A 19,117-nucleotide genomic window follows, 5' to 3' on the forward strand; every position below is an offset into this window, starting at 1 on the left:
TCCCAGTCCTAAGTATTTGAGTGTTTACCTGAGGCAAATAAAACCATGCACCCATGCAAAACAAACAAACTTGTCTTTGAATATTTATAAAGGCTCTGCTCATAATAGCCCCAAACTGGAAACAAATAAATGCCAACAAACTAGTGAATGGTGTGCACACACTGTGATATATCCATAAAAGAGAATCCTACTCAACAATAAAAAGGAATAAACCTGCGATATATGCATCAACATGGATGACTGCCAGATGCATCAGGCTACAGAATGAAAGCCAGTCTCTTTAAACAACTAAACACATTTGCCATACCCAGCCATTGCACCCTTGAACATGTACTAAAGGAAATGAAAACTTATGTTCACACACGAACCAGTACAGGATTCTTCATAGTGACTTTACTTGTAATAGACAAAAGCTACAATCAACCAGAGTGTCTTTCAATAGGTAAATAGTTCAACAAGCCATGGTACACCCACACCACTAAATACCACTCAGCAATTAAAAGAAAGAAACATTGGTAGACAACCACTTGGCTGGATCTCAAGGGCATGATGTTGAATTTAAAAAGCCAATCTCAGAAGATCACATATTGTACAGCATCATTTACATGACATTCTGGAAAAGGCAAAGCTATAAAAACAGAAATCAGATCTGTGATTGACAGAGGCTAGTGATTATGGAAGGAGATAGACTATAAAGGACACAAGGGAACTCTTTGGAGTGAGAAAACTATTCTGCACCTTCATTGTGGGTCACTTACTTGGTGGTTTTCATTTGTCAAAATTTGTTTAACTATATACCTAAAAATAAGTTCTGTATGTAAATTATACCTCCATAAACCTGACTGAACAAAATAGACCAAAACAATAATGGAATATAGTTACATTTGGAACCAGACTTGCAGAAAGTTAAAAGGCAAAGCATTGAAATAAATCTACAAAATACTGAGGGGATTCAGTTATGTGCTGTCATAATGAACATTTTTAAAAAGAGAAAATTTGGGGGGTATGATTAGTAAATAAAACTAATTATTTTTCAAATGATGGAAAAGAAGTCTTGTAAACAGATGCCAGCCTCTGTCACTTGCTATAAATCAGAGGAGTCAGATAAAAGAAACACCCAAAGGCCAAGCATGGTGGCTCACACCTGTAATCACAGCACTTTGGGAGGCCCAGGCAGGCAGATCACCTGAGGTCATGAGTTTGAGACCAGCCTGCCCAACATGGTGAAACCCTGTCTCTACTAAAAATACAAAAATTAGCTGGGCATGATAGCACATGCCTGTAATCTCAGCTACTCGAGAGGCTGAGGCATGAGAATCTCTTGTACCAAGGTCACGCCACTCCCCTTCAGTCTGGGTGACAGAGCAAGACATCGTCTCCAAAAATAAATAAACAGAAAATACCCAAAGTTACCAAGGTGTCTGGTTATAGTGGGGAATAGCATAGTAACTCCATTCCTGCCCCAGTCCCTCAATCTGCATGGTACATCACACATTTGCAAGAGCTTTCACATGTTGTCAGTAGATTGCAGACTGGGGTTCAGGCAAAAAATACGTCCTTTCACATCCACAGTCTCATGCCACGGGCAGTGCTTGTACCTGCACTGTATCCTGCAGTGGCTCAGTTAGAGCTGACTGCATAGTTGGGTGACTGTATAACGGATAAAGGAAAGAATAAAGGGAGGGAGAAGTTATTAAGAAATGGATTGACTTTCACAGCTATCTAGGAAATGAATTGGGATGGTATCATCGGCCTCATTTTTCAAATAAGGAAATCAAGTACCAAGCCCTAGAAGAGTAAAGTGATGATAAAAATTGGAAAGTAGCCAAGAGACCCAAGGATTGTCCCTGTGGTCCCTTAAGTAGCCGTGGAGTCTCCCCAAATGATTGTGGAGGGATGTGCTGCCTCCCTGCCCAACCTGCATGGCTGCCTTTGTTCTCACAGCTCACACTGGCCAAGTACGCCAGGCCATGATTTACTGAATTTCATTTCAACTGATTTTGTGGGTACATCACAGGTGATGTGCTTTATGTATCACTGTGAGATGAAAGGGAAATTAAAACTTGTTTAGGATTCCCTGAGAATGGAGAAGGTGAAGCAAAGTGTCACCCTGCATAAATTCAGCTCATGAGTGCTGTGTGGAAGGGGTTCAAACTCAACTCGGTCCTCCAAAGATAAACCTTATAGGTAAAGTTGTTCAGAGTGGAGAATGATGAACTAGACATGTAGAAACAATTTAAGTTTTGAATGGCATTTTTCCCCAATAATACTTCGCAGCAATGACTTTAATATAGTTATGGGCAGCAGGAGGAATGTCTTTCATTAATCTCATATTTGTTGCTGGCCCACTTCAATGACTCTCTTCCTCTTTTTCTACTAACAACTTGAACGAAGGAGAATGGCCAATTGATTTCCACAAAACCATTAGTTAATTTGTGCCTGTCTTTCCTGTCACTTCTCATTTCTAGATAATCAATAACTCAAGTCTCTTTCATCTTTCCTCATTCAGAAGACCCTGAAGCTGTTTGCCTTTAGTTATCCTTCTCTCAACTCCTTTCTATTAGCAAAAGACTGTGTTAAGGTGAACTAGCCGAGACGGTAGAGTAGTTAGAATGCACCATTGATTCACACAAGGTTGCCTCAAATTTCCGTTTGCATGCTTATCTTGTTTTAAAGTATTGAGCAGCATCCAATAAACTTTTGCAACCACGACTATATGTGAAGATGACATATTGACTGAAATTTCAACAGTGACCTCTTGAGCATTTTCTGAATGCACAAGTGAATTTAAAACTCCAGTTTAAGAATTACTTAAATGGACTCCACAATATGGAGCTTTCTCCTCAGAAAGCAAAGCATCATTGAACGTGGTTTGGAACAGGTTTTCATAGTACTGCCAAGAAGGATTATTTTGACAGAACAACCACTCTTAAACTATGATGTTGTGTGTTCTATTCTAGCATTAATTTATGAAAATTAGTGAAAAACAAAGTTTCCTTTATGTCAAACCTCAACCAAACCTGTCTTGTTGTTCTTAAGATGGTTGTTACCGGTTACTCCAGTTTCTCAAATCATTGTAGGATGCCAAAAGTTTTAAAAACAAAACCCAGACTCAACACGTGGTCTTTGATGATTTTCTGTTCACTCTCTGTAAATATAGAACAAATTCTGGAGGGCTGTGGACCACAGGCAGAGGCTGAGTGTGAAACGATAGATGGGTTTCACTTTCTGAAGATGAGGAAGAAAATGCACATATCAACACGTGTGACCCACTTTTGATACAGTAAATTTAAAACTGCTCATGTGTTTCCTCTCTCAAAAAAATAAAGCATTTTGGAGCGGCACAACCTCCTCCACCAACTGCCCTGTGTGTATTTTTCCTTTTAGTAGCCAAAGCTTCTATGTGTTCTGTACTCTTCATTCCCTTCCAATTGCAGCTCAAGTCATTGCAGGTAGAACTCCATGCTCCTCTCTCCTGGCCTTGCTCTGTGTCCATATCACTAATGGCCTCCTCATCGGTTACTCCAGAGGATGCTGCTCCAGCCCCACTGTGATCTTCTCACTTTAGGCCAGGCTGCTTAGCAGACCCTGCCTCTTGAAGCAGTGTTACCTGAGCTGTTGATTGAAGACATCTTAACTCCTTTGCGAACCACTCATCCTTTATCTGCCCTTCTAAAATTTCTGACCTGAGCCATCTGTTTCCTTGTCACCTATTTCCTCTCCTCCCGTGGCTTAAATGAAGCCAGTAAGCTAACAACTCCCATGCCTATTTCAAATAGACATCTCTCACCTGAGCTGCAGGTGTGTGTCTATGGCTACACACTGGACAGCTCCTCTTGGATATCGTGGGACTCGGCATGTCTGAGCCTGTCCTTCCCATCTGAAGTAACACCGTACACATAGCTGTTCACATGCAAACCTAAGTGCCTTGAATATTCCACGTATTGTATACTCCACAATGCCTAAATTGTCCCAAGGCCTCAAGGTCCTGGAACTGAAGTATTTTTCAAATTCATCCAGTTTTCTCCATGCTCAGGTCAATCACCAACACAAATTCTTCACCCATGTGGGTCATCCTAAGAGCCACCCACCTGGCCTCCCAGACTGCACCACTGCTCCCTCCCATTTGTTCTCTACAGTCGATCTTTCTAACACAAATCTTTACTTTCCACTTTTAGGAATTCCTAAGAATTCCATCTTAGTGGATGACAGTTGCTTTCAGAAAAACTCCTTACAAAATTCTAAACCTGACGTATGGCTCCTATGTCATTCAGGGTCGAGACATTCAGGTTTAGGAAGGAAGAGCATAGATTCTGTCTGGACAGTGCAGGTTTGAAGTGCTGACAGGATACAGGGGTCTGCTTGGGTTTGAATAGTGCAAATCAGGAGATCCCAATGAAGGACACAGTCTGATAGATTTTCCTGGAACCCAGCCACAAAGATGGTAGAGATGAAATAATTACCCTACATAGGATGTGTATGTTTTTAAAAGAGCAAAGCAACACACAGAATTTTTCACCAATCAAGATAATAAATTCTGTTCATTCCACCTTATAAATACCTCTCTAGTCAGACCATGCCTCCCTATCCGCATCTCCACCCTCCTGATTTAAGCTGTCACCTGGGCTATTTCAAGGCTTCTACCATTTTCAGTCTCTCCTTTAATCCATACTCTACAGTACCATCAGAATGACAGATCTAAAATGCAAAGCTGATCACAACCCTCACTCTTGAAAATCAAGGAACTCCCCCCCTGGCATAATGAGTAACACAAAAACACATCAGATTTGTCCAACTACTGCACATTGTTCTTCTTTCTCCATCTCTTTGCTTTGAATGCACCATGCGGTCACAATACGGTGCTCTGTGCAGGCCTTCTTCCCTCCCTGGCTTCCTCATCCATTGATCTTCAATAAATCCCTCTTCATCCTGAAACGCCTTCTGCCCACTCTGAGGAGCTTGCCCTGGCTTCACACACACCTTCCTCATGGCACAACTGGGTGTCTTTCCCTGTCTTGTCTCATAATACTGACTTACAGGTGGAAATTGAAAATTCATTATTCATTTTCAATTTTTCCTCTAGATGGTGAATTTCTTGTAGAAAAAAATGCTATTTATACATATAAACTGAGTGCGTGGCAAAATGTCTGGCATGAGTGAATGATTGAAAAACTCAAAACATGGGCGTAGGTGGGGAAAGTGAGAGGGGCAGGAATGAGTCAGTGTTACAAGGACAATTATTTTTAGAAAAGCAAGAGCGAGAGGTTAAGAAGTTAGAGATGGTCACTGAGTGAAAATGTGCAAATAATTTGAGATAAATGGGAACCAAAAAGACAGTCTGATGTTTCAGTAGAGTAACAGTGTGGGAGATAAAATGCCATGTTTGAATGGAAAGGTATTTGAGGAGCATGAAGCAATGAATTTTTTAAAAAGTTTGGAAGTAAAGGGACGTAGAGACCTGGGATATTAGCTCAAGTAAGTAACTCTAAAATCAAAAGTAGTATTGACCTATTAGTTTGGGAAGAATTAACAAAAAATGAAACAAAAACCGTAACTTTTGACAGCCTAGATTCTCTAGTTTAACAATGTGGAACGTGCTCATTCCCGCCTCGGGGTCTTCGCACTTGCTGTTCCCTCTGTGTGGCACACTTTTCCCACAGGTCTTCACGTTGCTGACTCACTCACTCCATTCAGTAACTTAGAGACCACTTCTTGAGAGTGATTTTCTCTTAACAGTCTATTTAAAATTACCCCTCACATCTACTCTGCTTCCAGGTCACTCATTAGTTCATTAAACACCTTTATTTTTCTTATGTTAGTTGATGCCACCAAAAGTTGTTATCAACATCTCTTTACTTACCTACTCTGTCTTACATACTGGTATGGTGATTTCAAGAGAGTAGGAATGTTAGCTTGCTTGTTCATCTTTGTATCTTTATTTTTAATTAATTAATTAATTAATTAATATATTTATTTTTGAGACAGAGTCTTACTGTGTCACCCAGGCTGGAGTGCAATGATGTGATCTCAGCTCACTGCCACCTTCACCTCCTCGGTTCAAGCGATGCTCCTGCCTCAGCTTCCCAAGTGGCTAGGATTACAGGCATATGCCACAACCCCCAGCTAATTTTTGTATATTTGGTAGAGATGGGATTTTGCCATGTTGGTCAGGCTGGTTTCAAACTCCTGGCCTCAAGTGATGGGCCCGCCTCGGCCTCCCAAAGAGCTGAGATTACAAGTGTGAGCCACTGTGCCTGGCCATCTTTGTATCTTTAGCCGTTAGACTAGTCCTTGAAAAGGACCAGGAGTTAAATAATATTTCTTGAAGTCATGAATAAATAAATACATGAATTAAAGACTGAATAAATGAATAAAATAAAAGGAAACTAAAACCGACTTAATCTATCCAGCTCAGTTAAGTTACTGTGGCATGTTTATGTCTTTAATGTGATACTGCGTCTGGGCCAACTGTTGAAAGCATAAGGAATCCTCTCCATTCACCAAACCACCTAAAAGGAAGGGTATCCAAGTAGAACAACAGATGCCAAGTAAGGACATTAGTGTGAAACCCTCCAGATACAATGGCAAGCCTTAAATAATGCAACTTCAACACGGAGCAAAACACAAAGATATATCATCAGGTCATCAGTGCAAAAGCAGCCCATGATGTTCTTGAAAGTCTGTATAAAAGTCAAATGTATAAAGGCTGAACAAGAGACATATACTATAAGTTTATCATTTTATATATCATACATGTGTATATATGCATACATACATAGAGATGGAGGCATAGAATAGATCTGGATATGGACACAGATATGGATATCTGAGGTTCAAGATTTCCCTTAGCAGCATATTTAATGATTTCTATCTTTCTCTTAATTGCATTATGTTTATACATCCTAGACTTAACACTAGTATGAGGACATCATTTATTTGAACAGTATTTATAAAATAGTGTGGGTAAAAGTAATATAAGATTCCTATAATTAGAGATACAGTGTCACAAAGATCAGTCTCAGTTTGGAGTCATCACGCTATGTTTTGAAACTAATTTATTTAGGAGAATATAGGTCCTATAAATCTCTAGATCTTATTATAATACATTTTTAAATTTGAAACGCTGGGTGCATTTGTAAAACAACAACAACAAAAAAAAAACTTGGGGCTGGGCGCAGTGACTCACGCCTGTGATCCCAGCACTTTGGGAGGCCGAGGCAGGCAGATCAAGGGGTAAAGAGATCGAGACCCTCCTGGCGAACAGGGTGAAACCCCGTCTTTACTAAAAATACAAAAATTCACCGGATGTGGTGGTATACCCCTGTAGTCCCAGCTACTCGGGAGGCTGAGGCAGGAGAATTGCTTGAAGCTGGGAGGTGGAGGTTGCAGTGAGCTGAGACTGTGCCACTGAATTCCAGCCTGGCGACAGAGCAAGACACACACACACACACACACACACACACACACACGCATGCAGAGAAAAAAAAAATAAAAATAAAAAAAAAAAACCTTGGGAAATATTTTTCATTTAAGACTAGTTGAAATTATTTTAATATTTTAATATTGGACAGAAAAGTAAATATTTGAGAATATCTAAGAATGTCATGAACACTAATCAGGAGAGATTTATCTTATCATATCTCAAAAGTTATCAAAAGCAAAGATAATGAACACAGTATAATCTTAAACTAAATCGATGGATCAGTGTAACAAAACATAAACCAGAAATGGATGCAAATATACTTAGAAATTTAGAATGCAATAAAAGCAAATTTCAATTCAGTAGGTATTGTGCATGCAGAAATGAAAGGGGGGAAAGAAGTAACTCTTATCTTAAATCACACATACACCTTAATTCCACATGAATTAAAATTTAAAATATAAAAATAAAAGTTTAGATTAAGACATAGAAAACTAATTTAGCTTTAGAATAAATAGGCTATGCAAAGCAATACATGAAACCAAAATCCACAAAACAGAGACATATTTTTCTATACAATTAGTAAAAAATTAGATGCCATCAAACACCCAAAACAAAGGCAAAAGTCAAAAATAGGAAAACTGGCTGGGCACGGTGGCTCACGCCTGTAATCCCACTAGTTTGGGAGGTCGAGGCGGGCGGATTACCTGAGGTCGAGACCAGCCTGACCAACATGGTGAAAACCCATCTCTACTAAAAATAAAAAATTAGCTGGGTGTGGTGGTACATGCCAGTAGTCCCAGCTACTTGGAAGGCTGAGGCAGGAGAATCACTTGAACCAGGGAGGTGGAGATTGCCGTGAGCCAAGATGGCACCACTGCACTCCAGCCTGGGTGACAGAGTGAGACCCCCTCAAAAAAAAAAAAAAAAAAAAAAAAAAAAGAAAAAGAAAAAAAGAAAAAAATAGGAAAACCATCTTCACCACATTCATATCAAGAGAAACATTAATATTTCCTCACAAAAAAGTTTACATGAAATTGATAAGTAAAAGGATTAAAAACCCAACGTAAATAATGAAAACAGATATGAAGAAATTGGACTAGGTAAAGTGGGGGAACACCCTTAACTATTTATTACATAAAATGGAGAGCCTCACAGGAAACCATATTTCGATGATGGAGTTGACATCGTTTTGTGAGGATGCCATGTTTCCAGGTTGGCTGAGGCGCAGGGATGCACGTTCTTTGCTTGCTGGTTGTGGTAATCTGAAGTGCTACTCCACACTGGAAAGAAATCTAGCAGTTTCTACAAAACCTTAAACTACACTTACCACTTGATTCAGTGTTATCGCTCTTGTGAATCAATATTCCTATAAGCCAATATACTTAAACAGAATGTCTTAATGTCTGTCAAAAAACAGTTTAATAAATACATGGTTTAATAAATGCTATAGGCTATTACCATACTTAGCTATCAAGAAACAATACCTAGATATATAATTTGCCAGAAAAGATGTCCATGTTATTAAGGGACAGAAGGGAGGGCTGCCTAAGGGGACATCTGGGTTAAAGGTTCATGTGTGAGAAAATACATATGATGCTTAAAGCCATGAGAATAGATGAGGTTGTCAAAAGAAAGTGTTAAGGCCATGCCGAAGAAGAAGAGAAAGCCAGCAACTGGGGTGGAGGAAAGCTGCCAGTGAATTAAGAGAAAACCCCCAAGAGCTGCAAAAGAAGAGGTGGTAATCACACCAGAAATTAACAAACATGAGGCAGGTCTAGTGTCCACTGGATTTTGCCACACAAAGGTGGTTTAAGTAAAGTGGATTCCGTTGATTGGTGAAGGAAAGCAGTGGGATGCAGTCATGGAAGAGGAGACAAAGAGATGAAGGTCGGAGGCCACGTGCATGGGCAATCGTTTCAAGGTATGACCTGCAAACAAGGAAATGAGGTGGTGGCCAGAGCAAAGAGAGAACAAGGGGGGACGTTTGCTTATTGGAAGATGAATGCATTGGCCACATATTCACTCTGATGGAAGTTGATGCAGGAAAGAAAGGGGACAGCTGAAGGGGAATGCAAGCTTGGAGGAGGCAGAAGGAGAATCCCAAGCACACTGGCCTTGGACACACAGGAGGAAATTCAGGACTGCGGATGAGAAGTGGGCAAAGAGGAATTCATGCGCAGACACCTTGCAGACTTAATGGTGGGAGGGTAGGTTTGTAACTCCTCAGCCTGGGAGATTAGAGTTAGAAGAAGGGGTCTCCAGGCATGAGCAGTCGTGCCTACCATAGAAACATGACGAGGGTACAGGAGAGTGTCGCCTACCTGGGAGAGACATTTGGTCATGCTGTTAAATGAAATCAGTCTGCTTTTGCTCTGATGTCCTCCTTCAAGCGTCATCCAGCGGCTCTGGGGCAAGGACAGACATGCTGGAAAGGGGGGTTCCACCTCGGGTAGGTATTCATCACTTGAGTGGAACAGAGGGAGGTGAGGGCAAGGAGTGAAGTGGCTTCAGCAATGGACCACGGGGGCTAGACCAGGCAGACAGCAGGATATGGGAGAGTGAGGAGACGGAGGGAGCATCAGTGAATTGCAGAACCACTGCAGTGAAAGTTCTCGAACGAGCGAACAGTGTGCACAATAGCTAGAAAAGTGAGGAAAGCGTTTTACTGGAGGTGGTGTTCATGAGCATGAGTGCCTTGAGGAAAAAACTGGGTTTTAACCTTGGTATCATAAAACATGTTTAATATGTGTGATCATTAATACTGAGTGTTAACTTGGTTGGACTGAAGGATGCAAAGTATTGTTCCTGGGTGTGTCTGTGAGGGTGATGTCAAAGGAGATTAACATTTGAGTCAGTGGACTGGGAGACGCAGATCCACCTTCAATCTGGGTGGGCACCATCTAAACAGCTGCCAGTGCAGCTGGGATAAAAGCAGGCAGAGGAACATGGAAGAACCAGGCTGGCTGAGTCTTCCAGCCTACATGTTTCTGTCTTGCTGGATGCTTCCTGCCTTTGACCACTGGACTCCAAGTTCTTCCGCTTTTGGACTCTTGGACCTTTGACCACAGACTAAAGGCTACACTGTCAGCTTTCCTACTTTTGATATTTTGGGACTCCGACTGGCTTCCTTGGTCCTCAGCTTGCAGACAGCCTATTGTGGGACCTCACCTTGCGATTGTATGAGTTAATTCTCCTTAACAAACTCCCTTTTATATATGCATCTATCTTACTAGTTCTGACCCTCAAGAGAGCCCTGACTAATACAACATATAAAGTAACAGGTTTTCTGGTACAATTCATTCTTAGTTATTGTAAATGAATTAGCAGCTCTGGAGAATATTCATTTTAACTAACTTTAACCTTGCTCCTGCTGCAAACAATGCTGCCCCAAACCCGTATGCTTAGAGAAGAGCTGAACCAGGAAAGAAATAGGCCAAGTGTAGTTATTTCAATGCTTCACCCCCAGAGGCACATGAAGGGAACTCCACAGGTAAATCTCAAGCCTCCGCTTCAGTTCATTAAGAGTAAAACAAAAATAGTTTCAAGTCTCACATGGCCTTAAAGTTCTGTGAGCCCATTACTCCCTCGAGTTCCATTTCTCATTCCTGCTTGCTCCTCTTCTGCGGCCTGGTCACGTTCACGTGTTACCTCTCAGCAGGCACAGGGCTCTGAGACTGGCTCTCACCGCAGATCTGTCTAAAGCTACTTCTCAGCTACCAAGATACATGAAACGCCTGCACATTTTGCTGTGGCGTTCCGACACTTTCCTGCTACATCCTGCTTCCACAGTAAATTTGTACACTCTAGTTTTTAACCCTTCTCTAAAATAGAGTAATTTTTATTTTTACAAAGTTACAGGTAATATTATAAACTGGAGATAACAACTGTTAGATTAAGTTTCCACCTTGAAGTGTATAATCTTTTTCACCTTAGATGATGAGTATTTTCCCAGGTGACCAGAAGTTCCTTGCGAGCATTAGTTATCGGTCACCCAGCATCACACCCACAGGCTTCTGATTCGCTAGGAGCACATGGGATGCTAATGTTGCACATTTCAGAAGATCCTGCTCCTGCCCTGGAATTCATCCAGTTCCTGCATTGCTGCCTGGCTTGGAAGTGAACATGCTATGGTGATAAATCCGGCTCAGAATGAAAGACAGATATGTGGTAGAAATGCAGGACAGGCGAAGAAGGAATGGAGTGTGACAAAGGCCAAGGAATCTCGCCAGCAGATCAGCCCAATATGGGAGACAACAATTTGGGAAAATCTTATGCATCAGGAACAACCATTAAACCATGAATTATGACCCTTATCAATAAATCCTTAGGATACCATAAGGCACTTTTTTTTGGGGAGGGGGGTGCAGGTGGAGTTTTGCTCTTGTCGCCCAGGCTGGAGTGCAATGGCACGATCTTGGCTCACTGTAACCTCCACCTCCCGGGTTCAAGCAATTCTCCTACCTCAACCTCCCGAGTAGCTGGGATTACAGGCTCCCAACACCACACCCAGCAAAATTTTGTATTTTTAGTAGAGACAGGATTTCACTATGTTGGCCAGGCTGGTTTCAAACTCCTGACCTCAGGTGATCCACCCGCTTTGACCTCCCAAAGTACTGGGATTACAGGCGTGAGCCATCACGCCTGGCCTTCTTCTATATTTTTTTCATCCTTCTAAGATACAGCTCAAGATGTGTTCTTTTCATAAAACACCCTTCACTAGTTCAGCACAGAATGCAGGAAAATTTCTGAACTCCTTAACACATCGCACCGTTTCTCTAGTAAAGTAAGCATTTCAGAATATTCATGCTTCCTTTCCATTTTATAGACCGTCACACTCAAAGCTTAGAAAGCACTCAGATCTTTAGTAGGTAGTTGCTAATTACTTTCAGAAATGCACCAGCAATGTTTAAATTCATTAATTTTAGATTTCATCTCTTATACTAGCATGCTAAGAGAAATATCTCACAGGCTCCCGTTGACATCATCAGTTTTCTGAAATGCCTATAATTTTCTGAAATTCTACAATCAAATAATTCAACTAAAACAGAACATAAGGCAGGAAAGGGCAGCCTCATATTGTGTTTGGTGACCAGCTGCTCCCTGTATCTCTCATGTCCATGTCACTGTCCCTTTCTGCTTCCGCCTGTGCTCCATGGCTGCCCTCCACCAGGTGTGCTCACTGTGCCTAATGAGCCCCCAGTTTCCTTGTAGGAACGATGCAGTTTTTCCTCTGCAGGGGCACAGAAAGGAAAATAATGACATTCTGCTAGTGCAGTAAAACATGAGAGGCAATACAAAAACCAGTCAGAGTATTGCCCTCTGTCTATTTCTCCAAGAAAATAACCCCAAGATGTAACAGATTAAAACAGAAGACTATTCTCAAAATTCTTAAATATGCTGCATGCCTCTAATTCTTATTAGTTAAAGAGCTAATCTACAAATGTACGAGATGACCAGTGAATGCTTTTGGGAATTAAAATTGTTCTGCAACATGAAAGCATGACATTCTTGGCAATGCTTAAGAGTAAGGCATTTTTATTTCCATTAATCATAGTTTTAATTCCTGTATACATTCTCTACCAAAAATAAGAGAAAGGTAAATATTTTCACCTTCTCAATCATCATTTTCAGTCTCCTTTAGTGCAAAGCTCAAGATTCCTTCAACACATGTGTTCCCTTAATATGCCACTTCAGTTTAACATTGTGATGTCCTTTGGCAGCAAAACCTTCAGCCTAAAAGAAAACCATTTTCTGCAGATGTCATCTGTCACTTTAAGATCATGATATATATGTACAGAAGTTTTCAGAAGTGCCGCAGGGGACAAAAATGTATATCCAGCAAGCCATTTTTGGATCAATATGTCTTCCTCTTCATTATTGCCATCCAGAGTTGGTTTAGATGAAGGTATTCTCTAGCTCAGAAAATTCTGCCAAAATTTCAGACACTAAAGAAACCCTTGATAAGCCCATCAGAGAAGCTGGTGATAAACTAGATTTCACCATATGAACATCAGTGGAGAGCATTTGGTATAGAGTCCCCGGAGTCCCTAAGCACCGCAAGGTGAATGATACAAGGACAAAAGTTTACAGTCAAGGATAACCCTAAAGATCACGCCTACAAAAAGCATTGAATAGAGGCTTAAGCAGTAAAACTTGAGACTAAAATACTAGCTAAATGACCTCAGCCATATATGAATAAACTTAGTTTTTATGTACTTTATTAACATGTGCCAATGAGCAAAAATATGCTTTTATAATTTCTTTCCACGTGTTGCTGGGTTTTTTTTTTTTTGGTTGCTGTGTTTATGAATCATTTTTTTTAAAGCTAAAGTTTTAAAGATCTCTGTGCTATTAGCATTTGGATCACACTGGAATTATTTCCCAATCTGAAATTAAAAGGAAATATATCCAGCCTATAAAATATTCTTCTGAGTCAACAGTCTATGTCACTTATGGGAATGTGGTATACCAGGAGACCTGCCTTAATTTTGGCATCTGCACAAAATAATACTTCAACAAGACAAATAAACACATGAGCAGAATATCAAGCTTACTTACAGCACTTGATAAAATGATAGTGAGACATCTTTCCATTTCAGACAGGAATCTTGCTACGGGTTCCAGCATTCTCTTCTGTCACAACTGTCGTTCCCAGGAAATGCATTACTTAAAGCCCTTACTCAGGTAACAGTTTACCTCAGGATGCACTATTGCATGGAGGCTCTGTTCCATGATCCTGCAAAAAGCTTCAAACTCATTCTCATTCGGCAGCTGGAGTTAAGATAAGCCTCTCCCCGGTGGGTCTTGAGGCACCGCTGCTGCACGTGCTATTGTAGCACCCTTGATTGACACAGCCCCGAGAACCACAATCCCGAGAATAGTCAGCTCTAATTGGTGTTCACATGCAGCCACATTCTGCTGCTGCACGGAGGTGTGCTGCAGTGCGGCTCTCCCGGTCCTGCCTGTTAATGGCTTTTCAATAGCTTTCAAATGGCAGCAAACTAAGCTGATGAGTGGGCTGGAGAGAAGCCACGGATAGAGGGATCCTAAATCTTCTTCGTGCACATTGTCCATCAGCCACATATGACCAGATTCTTAGCTGGTAGTAAAGCGGATTATTTTTAGTTGCCACCAGTTGCTGTGTGTGAATAGGAAATTGATAGCAGGAGCTTAAAATAGCCACCTCTTAGAGTTAGAGATCTTTGATCTGTCCCTAGTAATGAAAAAAATTGCATTATATTTCAGAACACATCTTTCTGCTTTTCTGTGCAGAATGTAAAACTTAAATTATCCATAAAAAGCTTTTGGTTTGCATAGCTTTAAAATTTAGGATTCTCCTACCTCTGCAGACTGCAATGAATTTAACTGTACAACCCAATTGGATGAAGTAAGTCTGACTGAATTGGAATCAGAAAGAAATGCATGGCCTGCCAGGGTTTATTGTTATAAAAGTGAATATCATACTCAGAATGCAATAGCCATGGTAGCAAACAAAAAGGTCATATTTTAAGTTGTTTACAAATTCAAAGTGATACTTTTTTTTGCAAATTGATGCATTTTTTTATGATGATCTCCTCCAAAGACAAATTGACATAGTCTAGAATTTATGTTTCAGGTTTGAGGTTATTGGAAAGGTAAACACGAACAGTATGTTAAGTGCACCCATCCTTCTATGGCAGTAACATAATTTTGTATTCCTTACTGAACGAAACTCAAAGAGCAGTGCTTTCATTAAACTAGAAGATTATGAAATTCAAATCTATAAAACAAGGGGTCATGACTTAAATTTTCACTGAACAATATTCTAACACATTTTAGTAGTGTGATGTAAAATAGTAAGTTAAAGATTTCGCACAGAACAGCCTGATTTCAAATCCAGGTTCTACCACTTATCAGAGTATCAATGTAAACACATTATTTAACCTGCTAAAGCCTCAGTTTCCTTATCTATGCATGTGAAATATAATTCCTAATCTTTATTCTGAAGGTTAGAAATAATGCACATAAAGTTTCTGGTTTCTCTTGTTGGTGTTCAATGAAAAGTTGTCATTAACATTAACAAGGAAAAAAAGATTTACTTATGTATACCAAAGGATGATTATGGACACTTTAACTTGGTTTTTCCAACGATTAGAATGTGGATTTGCAGCCTTCATCAGAAATGCTGATTCCTCATTCATTCATTGATTCCACAATTAATTTTTGAGAGTCACTGTCACACAAGTCACCATTTTGGCTGCTTTTCAGGAATAAAATATTCTCAAACAAAGCCTTTATATATCAGGAATCTATAATGTATGTTGAAAGAGTTTCTTGGATGTTTTGTAATGTTTCAGTAAAACTGTAAGAGACAACTATCTCTGTTTCCAATACAGGAAGTAAAGCTCTCTTCTCTTTAAATCAATACAAATCTTTACATGTGCATAAAATAACTGTGAGTTTATGTGAATGTTACCTAATGTCTCTTCGGGTAAGGTTGTATCCATGTAGATGTCCCTACCCCCTCTTCTTAATACAATACCAGATAAATAGTATGTTGCCTATAGACCTTCCTTAAATGTCTGACTGTCTTAATTTTCTGCAAATTGCATGCCTCTGCATATGTACAAACTCAGCAAACATCTTAAGACAATTGAGTTTAACGATACCATCCACTCTTTAAACTGAAAAAAAGCATAACACTCAGAGGGGCATGTTGTGCACTTGACAAAGAAAATAAGTTATTAAAAATATAATTGATTTGAGTCGTACTTTTTTAAATAACTTAAGGCATTTCTTATAAGAACTCTAACCAAGGTACCCTGTGAGAATTAACATCTCATCTCCAGGGGCTCATTATCAAATGTGTTCATTTTTCATCGACTCATTTATTCCATAAACATTTGGCAACTCTTTGTGCTACAAGAGAAACATGAATCCCTGACCTCAAAGTGCTTATCGTCAGATGAAATAGAGACAATCAAGATAGTACAGTGTGGTGTGCTAGAAACTGTAAGACTGCAAATGTAGACCTCTAAAACAAGGGCCAACATCTAATCCACTTTGAGGAGTTGAAGGAGGATACACTAAGAAATGTATTCACAGATTTGTTAAACTATTTAGAATGTGCTTCCTATGTATAAACTGTACCTACATATAATTTCCCCAGATTAAGAAGCCATTTTATCTTTTTGTCTTTGAAACCACATACTCATCCTCTAAACACTGGTAGAACTATGTTTAAACCTAATTATACATTTCATCACTATACAACAAAAATTAATTTCTAATGCAGGCATTAGTACTGAGGAAAATAATTTTGGCTCTATTAACTTCCTTCATAAAATTTTTTTTAAATGGTAACTTGAAGTTGATTAAAATTTCCTCATCTATATCCATCCCTGAGAAACTCAACTCAATGTTGGGTTGTCAGACAATTATTTCAGGACTCCTTGAATCATATATATATACACACACACAGAGGCATATATATATAAAATATATGTATATATATTATATATACATATATATATGTATTTCATTTCTTTTCTTTTTTGAGATGGAGTTTCACTCTGTCACTCAGGCTGGAGTGCAATGGCACCATCTTGGCTCACTGCAACCATCTGCCTCCCTGTTTCAAGTCATTCTCCTGTTTCAGCCTCCCAAGTAGCTGGGATTACAGGTGGCTACCACCATGCCCAGCTAATTTTTGTAGTTTTAGTAGGCATGGAGTTTCACCATGTTGGTCAGGCTGGTCTCGAACTCTTGACCTCAGGTGATCCACCCACCTTGGCTTCTCAAAGTGCTGGGATTATAGGCATGAGCCACCATGCCCGGCTGAATCTTATATTTTAAATATGGTATTAGAGTCGATGACAGTAGCAAGAAATGACCAAGGCTAAATTAAATATATTGTTAGCAATTTATCTATTTTGCAGAATATGGTCATTAAGTACAAAACTAAATCCATGCATTTGAAAGAGGGTATTGCTTTTCATTTCCAGAAAATTTTCAAACAAATAAAGCACAATTATTTTATTTTTCAGAATTATTACAATGAACTATTGTTCTTCCCAAATACGAATGCATAATATTTCAAACTCATTTTTGAATAATCAAGAAACCCCTTTATGTCTTTTATACACCATACAGCTGCTCATTATTCACACTATTTCTGATATGAACACATGATTTTTTTCTTTTAAATGTTAGCATTATTATACACCAGACTTTTTCAAATAAGGCTAAATGATTTCCCAGCCAAAAAAAAAAAAAAAAAAAAAAATTGAAACTGTAATGATTCTAATGAGAGATAAACATTCAAAAATTAGAAATTACTTAGTAAATATCTTTTAAAATGGGATTCATGAGACACAGCTCCAAAAAGGCCCCAGGTGAGATATTACTTCATGTTTTCATTTAAAACCCTATTTGGACAATGTACAACCTGTAGTTTCATAATGCCAGTCAGCTGACAGATAATTCCTAATCTAATAGTTCCTACATTGTCATGCTTTTTTAAATGAAGAAATTAAAACTAAAGTTTGCAAACATCATTAATTTAGGTAAAGTATGTATTAACAGTAGGTCATGACAAAAATTCTAAATGAAGATATAAATCACACACAGCAGTTTTTTGTAATGCAAAATTAAGCTCTGTGATGGGGCATCATTGCCTCTGCCCAGTGAATAGGCTGGGGCTTATAAATATTAGCCTTTGATGAAGTAAATTACATACATTTAGAGACCTTGAGCCACAAGTGTCTCACACACAATGGCTGAGAGCTAAATTTATAATATCCTTTATCACAAATATTGACTGTTTCTATGTGAATGGAGTCAAGACCTCTCCTGGGAACATAACTCTGGTCTAATAATTGAGACTGAAGGCTATAGAGGAGAAAGTATCTGAGTTGTCAAAAAATAAGGCATAAATACACTCAGCTCTTGCTATAGAATCAGCCACTGGTCAACCCCTGGTGCCTCAGGACCAGGATCAAGCCTACCTTGAATGACTCAACAGACCCTTGACTCTCTGATCAAGTCCCTCATCTCAGTCTAGTGACTGTGGAGGTTGTTCCTGATTTTGGCCTGCCTATGAAACCACTAGCTCTCGGATTCAGGATTCCACAGGGCCATGTGTTCACTTCAGCTGCACATAGTCTCACATTTCTCCAACCAGAACAAATGGACATTCAAGTTAGATGTGGGCAATTGTGGGGTAAACAAGAAGAAATTTACAATACAGACTTGCACAATTGGAAAGAAGTAGGGGTTGATAGGACCTGCCCTCTCCATGTCAGAGGGCAGTGAGGGCTAACCCAGCTGAACACTGCTTTAGTGACTAAAAGTGAATTTGTCATATAGGGGCTAGAAAATATCCCTGATTATTCAAATACTTTCATAGAGTAGTGATATAGAAAAGAAATGCAATTTTAAATACTGTTTCAAAAGACTGAAAATTACTCTCTGTAATGCAATATAGATTAATATAATAGCAAATATATGCAAGTGCATTGATATGGATATATGAAGATACACACACACACACACACACACACACACACTCAGGCTATATGGGATGTTCTAATTGCTCCTTAAGGGCATTTGCCACCCACTTCCTTTGGTGATTTTTTTCCCTAATCAAAATGAAATGTTTTAAATTCTAGTGAGGACCAGTTAAACTGGGTATCTAAAGGAGGACATTTGTAAAGC

At 39.4% G+C, this 19,117-nt stretch overlaps 1 protein-coding gene across 8 annotated transcripts in view; it reads right to left on the reverse strand.

Moving 5' to 3' along the window:
- The window catches only part of LOC105485316 (myosin XVI), a 703,391-nt gene that overhangs the window by 562,658 nt on the left and 121,616 nt on the right, over positions 1-19,117 (reverse strand). The window contains exon 1 of one of the 8 annotated variants that reach the window (XM_071081052.1): positions 13,982-15,541. The exons of the other annotated variants lie outside the window; for them this stretch is intronic. Coding sequence (XP_070937153.1) covers positions 13,982-14,009 — 28 coding nt within the window. The 5' untranslated portion in view covers positions 14,010-15,541. Of the gene's footprint in view, positions 1-13,981; positions 15,542-19,117 lie in introns of those variants that run through there. 8 annotated transcript variants of the gene reach the window in all.

The sequence above is a fragment of the Macaca nemestrina genome, chromosome 16, assembly GCF_043159975.1.
Source record: "Macaca nemestrina isolate mMacNem1 chromosome 16, mMacNem.hap1, whole genome shotgun sequence".
Taxonomy (NCBI): Eukaryota; Metazoa; Chordata; class Mammalia; order Primates; family Cercopithecidae; genus Macaca; species Macaca nemestrina.